We start from the raw sequence: 7,500 nt of genomic DNA, 5'->3' as shown, positions 1-7,500 counted from the left end.
TATGTTATTTTAATTCGTTTAAATTATTTTAATAAAACTATGTTTTTGTCCCAGCCATCCAGGAATCACAGACGAGCTGGTGAAGGGGGCGCTGTCTGTGGCCGCCTCCGCCTACAAGGCGCTGTGCACAGGGCAGGGTCCCACCCAGGTGAGCCCCCCCCCCCCAGCCCCCCACACCTGTCTGTGTTAGCTGGGGATCCGTCTCCGGGGAGAACTCTCCTCACTAACGTTTGGACGGCCAGCGAGGTTCATGTAGCCAATGGATCAGACCGTTTGAACCAAACCATTGTAGCGCGTGAACACCCGTTTGTTCCACGAGGACATGGATGAATACGCATCTATACACATAAATGGACTTTTGATTACACAATATAAAACTAAAGTTGGTGAAATTCTGGAATAGCGCAGATTACTATAGCTGAAACCAAAATGTTCATATAGTATATAATATATCAATATACAATACAAATAATGATTAAAGTAGAATGATAAGATGGATGAGATAAAATTTGCTTTATATTATTATCACATAATATATACATTTATAGCAGGATAATGTAAAAGGTGTAGGTTATGATAAACTAGATTCCACCGTATAATTCTTCATCCCTACTGTCACATCGTCATTCCACCGTAGCGAGCGACTCCATATTAGCCAGACTCTCCAGGATTTCGCGATGTTGCGATTTGCAACTTCAACGCAACATCAACCAATCACCGCAAATTCTGGGCGGTGTCGCAATTTTAACCAATCACCGCAACTTTTTTGCAAATTTGACCAATCATTGGCGTCGTCTTGAACTGACGTCGACAAACTACCTTCCACCTTACTTCCGTGTTTACTACGTTCAAGCGAGTCAAGCATTCATGCAGCATGTGCGCGTCCAACGTTTCACACTTGCCAACCAAGATAACTGCGAAAGATCACAAAAAGCAGTATCCTGGTATTCTACATGAAAGCGGGAGAAAATTATTTGCACTACATGCAACATTGTGGTGGAACATGAGCGGAAATCTTCTATTGATAAGCATTTTGCCACGCGAAACATAACTACAGAACTACAGATGTTGCAGAGGCTGTTGCATCCAAGTCAATTGCCAGCTCAGAAAGACTCAAGAATCAATTATTCATAGGACCATTTCTCAGTGTTTTTGTTCTTTTAATTAATGTTTTTTTCAGTATTAACTTAATATTTAACAAATTACGCTGGGAAAATTGCAGTAATAACTTAAGATTGACCTTCAGGAAAATCGCAACTTTCACTTCCTCTCGCACTGTATCGTAACAAAAACCTAAAAAACAATGCAACTTTCAACTCAACTTTTTGGAAAACCTAACGCAACATCAGGTATTTAGGCCGCAACAATCTCAAAAAAGGCCTGTGAAATCCATGAGGGACTGATTAGCTCCATACTAATACCGCTGACCCATACCTCTTGTCTCTGCGCCCCTCAGCCCCCGGTAGACGCCTCGACCCAGGACACCATGACGGCCGTGCTGGTGGAGATGGGCTTCAGCGACCGCACCCTGAACCAGAGGCTGCTGAGGAAGCACGGCTTCAACCTGCTGGACGTGGTCAACGAGCTGGTGCAGATGACCGACAACGACTGGTACTCCACCCGCTACTGACCGGGGGGGGGTACTGACGGAGTGGGGGGGGGGGGTCTCTCAGACACTCCCCTCACCCGCTACTGACTGGGGGGGGGGGGGAGGGGGTGGTCTCTCAGACGCTCTCTCTCCTCCTCCACCGGCTACTGATGGGAGGGGGGTGGTCACTCTCACCTCTGGAGCGGGCCGAGCCAGTGACCCTGGGTCGATGTGGGTGTTGTCGCGGTAACCATGGCGATGTGGAAGAGATGGGGGGACGCGCGAGAAGACGAATGGTGCTAGAGAGAGGACTGCAGGGTTCCTTTTCTCCATGTACGCGCTCGTTCTTTTCTCTCTCTCTCTCTCTCTCCTCTCTCTCTCTCTCTCTCTCTCTCTCTCTCTCTCTCTCTCTCTCTCTCTCTCTCTCTCTCTCTCTCTCTCTCTCTCTCTCTCTCTCTCTCTTCCACTTCCTGCCTCTCCCACCAAGCCAATCACTTAAGACGTTGTGGTAGCCATGGGTTACAGAAAAGACTCAACTCTGTGTCATCTCGCATCCATGGTTAACGCACACACACACACACACACACAAACGGCCATGGTCACACCTGACCTTCAACATGGAACTCTGGACCGAAATGTGTCGAAAAAATAAAATGTCATTCCAAGTACTGCTGTTAGTCTCGAGGGTGGGGGGGCAGTTTAACTCCTCCCTGCAGTGTGTGGGTGGGTCGGGGGCTAAAGCACGGTTCCGGTCTTTCCGGGGCGCATGGCCTGTTAAAGATGTCCTTCAACTGGTCCTGTCCCCGTCGCAACGATGACCACCCACTTCCACCAGACTGCCCAGTCAAATGAACTTTTCACCCGGTAAACACGTCGCACGCACGCAAACACACACAGGCACACACAGACGAATCGCATGAACAACCGCGTTACCGTACCGAGGAATGCGCAGTAAACGCCACGTCGATCCTGAGGGAGAACATGACGAAAGCATTCCACCACAGTCCAGTCACTCGCGCTACGTCACAGGGAGAGACACCGCCGTCCCCCATCTCGCAGAGCCTCTACTACCGATAGGTTAAAAATAGAGGCGCCTGAGACCTCAATAGTTGTATCGTGCTTAAGATTTATAAGGAAGAACACATTGGGTGCTCACACTCGCATAGTTTGCATAGTGTGGCGGCTGGCCTCAAGTTGGCTGGAGGGATCACAGGGTACGCAGTTCTTAATCATTCTCGCCGTCGCATATCATCGTTCTTGTATTTACCTCATCCACTTGTAGCTATTTGTTCACTTGTATATTTGGTTGTTTATATATTATATATATACAAATATATATAATATATATATATGTATAATTTCAATGGGGAAAGTGAAATTATAATAAGATTGTATAGTTGTGTAACTAGTCCATGTTTTAAAGTGAATTGAGATATCATACAGTCAGGTCCTTCGCAATTTGCACAACTGGACGCAAGAGGGAGCCAGAGGGAAGAGAAGCACGCGTCACGCTGGAGAAAGCTGTGAATGTGTGTCCGATGCGCTGGGAGGCGGTTCTCGGTCGCTCCCAGCGCGTCGAAAGCTCGATATGTGTGTGGAAGTGCGAGATGAAGGGAAAGAGCTTTGGTTAGTATTTATTGGAGCTTGCACTTTCTGTTTTGGCTAGATCTGACTCCGCTTCGTCACCGCTGTGTTCGTTTGTTGTAAATGTTATAAAGGAGATGTTTGTTTTTTCGTTTTTATGTTTTTTTCCACTTGAGATGAACTTTTTGGGGCGTTGGAGTTCTGTTGTGAATCCCTGACCTCTGGCACTTAAATACGGTTTAATCTAGTTTTAAACCCGAGTCTGAATCGTCAATTGCAGCCGCACACAAAGTCAGAGTTGCTCGTCATGGAAATATTTTGGACGATGTATCCATTCTGTTTTGGATTGTGATGAGAACGATTTTCATTACATGTTAAGGGTGAAAAATGGTAAAAGGAATTGTTTTATTTATTTTTTCCTCAAATGTTTACTTCATCTGGTTAAGCTGCTAAATTAATATTTATATATGTTACATCTTGATGAAACCTGATCCTTGTTTTCTTCTATGTTTGGATATTTATGATGACGCTTTGGTTTAAGTGGTTGGATTGCAGTAACGGTACACCTATTTTATCCTAGCCCGTGCCCAAAAATTCTTTCTTTTTTATACCAAAAAATGTGTCCTACTGTTCAAGATACTTAACTAACAAACGGTTGGCCCTCAACAATACAGTTGCTGTTCATAAAAAGAGATTGCCTGAGTTTTGTGGAACGAAATCCCAACAAATTAGTCCCAAGTGTTAGTCCATTGCACGGGGACTGTGGTTTTAGAGGAGTTTTTCTTACATCGTTTGTAATGAGACAAAGGGGAAGTTTGCCCACTATTCAAGCATATGGTTTATTAGGAGTCATTGCTGAGATACAATCACTAAATACATCTCTTTGCTCCTAAATCTTATTTTATTGAATTATTTTTTATTAAAAGGGCAACCCTGATGGAACTTGCTTGTTGTTAGCGAATATTCCTCCAGAAGTTAAGTCATGCATCCCTTGGTTTTGAGCTGGAACTTGTTTTGATTTGTATCATCTTGTCAATACTGTTGAACAATATTTAGTCAGACAGACTGTCAAACCGCCTTTAATTTAACCAACTGCTGTACACATTCCACAAATGTAACAGTACGCCGACAAAGGTTCTTGTAAAATACGCTGATGAGTGTCCTGCACTCCTCAACACCTAAGCCTCTTTGTTTTATCAGGGTGTAGGGTCGCTGTGAACAATAACACTTCAAGTATAGCCCGGAAGTGTTCAGGGGACCGGGCGAGAGGCGTATAGTAGATTAATCATGGTTCATCATTTTCCTCTTCTCATTTGCACTTTATTGACATTGTATGTGAAGTACAAATGTATCTGTCTCTAATTAAAGTCACTACATTCAAATCCAACACTCTTGGGTCTTATTGTGCAAGTTGATGCTGTGTCGTCGGTTACCATGCCGACAAGGCTCAAGAGTTTAGCCGTTCTGACAACTGAAATATAAACTAAACGTTCTCTTGTTGATTTACCATACTGCAACTTCTCAGGAACAGGGTGAAAGGAAAGGTGGAAACTCTATAACAATGTACAGACGCGGTGTTTCATCCACTCTCCTCATCTCCTGCCCCAGAAGATCCTTTCTGTGGGTTCATGCGAACAAACCAGCAGCACACCTGGTCATGCATTCATTAAACCAAACTTAGCAAGTGTTCTGGGTGTTTTTCAGGCCGGGACTCACCCCCCCAATCAGGATCGTTACCCATCATGCCTTGTGTTTTAAGGATTGAAGTACTCGCGGTTCACCCAAATACGAGAACCATTGAATGCTACGTCACAGTGCCAAAGTGCCGTTCAGAATATTTAATGTCACCAAACAGCTGCTGATACAAATTACCTCACCTTTTGTACATGCGTATTGTAGCATGCAAGATGTAATTAGTTTTCTAATGAAGCACTCATACCACTGTACAGTATGTGTCTTAAAGCTACTCCACGTCGTTGTAATGTTGTCTTTTGCCTCCAGGTGGCGCCAGGTCTCCTTTGTGGCCAAGTCGTTTCAGTGCCTTTTCCCCTGTTAACCTGTGGACAAACCCTGGTCTTCTTTACCACTGCTGTTTGTAATGTAATGACTGGAAACAGAAAAATAGAACCGGTCCGTTAGTATATATACAATCAAAAAATTAGGGCAATCAAATTTCGGCGAAATTCTGTCACGCCGGCAATCGTGTTTTCTCAGCGGACTCAGAACAGACTCTTACGGTGTATCGGTCGGGGATCTTGGCCCCGTACTGGATGTCGGCGGACTGTTGCCTGCGTTGACAGTCCGGGCATTGGCTCCCGTCTGAAAGAGAGACGCGTCAAGAGACCTTGCGTGCTGAGGAAAACAATCTCATTGGCTCTGAGAACAATATAAAAACAACCATAAAAAAATGTAGGCATGCCTTTCTTTGAGGCTTTTGCAAGAGGTGTGTGTGTGTGTGTGTGTGTGTGTGTGTGTGTGTGTGTGTGTGTGTGTGTGTGTGTGTGTGTGTGTGTGTGTGTGTGTGTGTGTGTGTGTGTGTGTGTGTGTGTGTGTGTGTGTGTGTCTCTTCGTGTGTGTTTGTGTGTGTGTGTGTGTGTCTCTTCGTGTGTGTGTGTGTATATTTTATCATTATTATATGCCTCCTACTTACTAAATAAAACCACAATATGTGTGTGAGCTCTCCTCTCAAACTTCCGAACAATCATTTGTTAACGTAACAAGATGGCTGTCCTGCCTGTAAATGAAGCTCAATACACCAAAGGCTTGACTGAATCGTGTTCTACTGGCTCCTCCCGCCCCCGGAGAACGGGAGCTGCGGCAGCGGACCTAAAATCTCAGGTTTCCAGTCCTCCGTGCGCACCCTGATTACTGCCACCCGAGCCCAGGTCTGTGCTCCCTGCCTGGGGTGACACCTCGGCCTCACATGCATCTTTCAGCAGGCCTGCTGGTGACGGACCACCGCGGAGCCACCTCAGCCAGCGCGGGGGGGGGGGGGGGGGGGGTGTGTGTGTGTGTGTGTGTGTGTGTGTGTTTTGTGTGTCTCTCTGTGTGTGTGTTTTGTGTGTCTCTCTGTGTGTGTGTTTTTTGTGTGTCTCTGTCTGTGTGGGTGTCTGTTGGTGTGTGTGTCTGTCTGTCTGTTTGTTTTCTGTGTCTCTGTCTGACAAATGTACTTATTGTAAGTCGCTTTGGTTAAAAATGTCTGCTTAATGCCCTTAATGTTAATGTCTAAATGTAAATGCGTGTGGGGTGTGTGTGGGTGTGTGTGTGTGTGTCTCTGTCTGTGTGTGTCTCTTTCTCTGTTGGTGTGTGTGTGCCTCTGTCTGAGTGGGTGGGTGTGTGTACGTGTGTGTGTCTTTGTCTGTGTGGGTGGGTGGGTGTGTGTGTACGTGCGTTGGTGTGTGTGTGTGTCTGTCTGTGTGTGTGTGTGTACGTGTGTGTTGGTGTGTGTCTCTGTGTTGGTGTGTGTGTGTGTGCCTCTGTCTGTGTGGGTGGGTGTGTGTGCTTGTGTCTTGTTGTTACCCGGCTTGTGTATGCAAATGTCCTGCTAGTGACCTGCTGCTAGCGTTGACTTTAGTAAACGAGACCCCTAGGGGGGCTTCTAAAGACCCCTCCAGAAGGCCGGAGTTATTCATGAGCCCATTACAGACACACAGTCCACCCCTGGCCCGCTATGCATTGTCTTTCTTGGCTCTTGGAGCCAAACAGCCGGGTCAACCCAACTGTAACATGCTAAATAGCCTTTAGTGTGTTATAGGCGTATGCGTGCGTGCGCGTGTGTCTGAGAACGCCCTGTGATACAGATCATGTCTGGACGTCGGCCATGTGGTGAATGTCATGTCTCCGCACTGGCTTTCAGAGATAAATGAATGAATTGAGGGTTGCAAAAAATGTGCACTTTGTGGAAAGGGAGACAAGTCCCGTCTGTGTTTGAGTTAGCCTGAGGCGTCTTCATGACGTGATTGTACCTGCCGGGGGCGCTGTCGGCTCCCTCTGGACGGACAGGGTGGGGTCGTCCCCGCTGGGCTTCTCTGCGGACTGAAGGAATAACAGGGTGCATGTTAATGTGGAACTCGTAAGGGGAGAGTGTGGAACTCGTAAGGGGAGAGTGTTGCAGAGCAGTGCCACTCAAACATGGTGCATCAACGCTGCATAGTTGCAAGGTTCGATCTCATTTATATTTATATACACTCAAAATAGGCAAACGTATAGCTAATGTATAGGCTATGAAAGCATTGTGACAGCCACAGAGTCATATATATGTATATATATATATGTGTATATATATGTGTGTGTAAATATAAATATGTGCAATATATATATATATATAT

At 45.8% G+C, this 7,500-nt stretch overlaps 1 protein-coding gene across 1 annotated transcript in view; it reads left to right on the top strand.

Annotated features, from left to right (window-relative positions):
- nbr1b (NBR1 autophagy cargo receptor b) overlaps positions 1-4,559 on the top strand; it is a 22,330-nt gene extending 17,771 nt beyond the window's left edge. Inside the window, 2 exon segments of the mRNA XM_060068083.1 lie at positions 55-148; positions 1,457-4,559. Of these exon segments, the coding sequence (XP_059924066.1) occupies positions 55-148; positions 1,457-1,630 (268 nt within the window). The 3' untranslated portion in view covers positions 1,631-4,559.
- Positions 4,560-7,500: the final 2,941 nt, after the last annotated feature.

Source organism: Gadus macrocephalus, chromosome 2 (assembly GCF_031168955.1).
Source record: "Gadus macrocephalus chromosome 2, ASM3116895v1".
NCBI lineage: Eukaryota > Metazoa > Chordata > Actinopteri > Gadiformes > Gadidae > Gadus > Gadus macrocephalus.
Note: the sequence above shows the minus strand (reverse complement) of the source record. Positions and strands in the feature narration are given on the sequence as shown.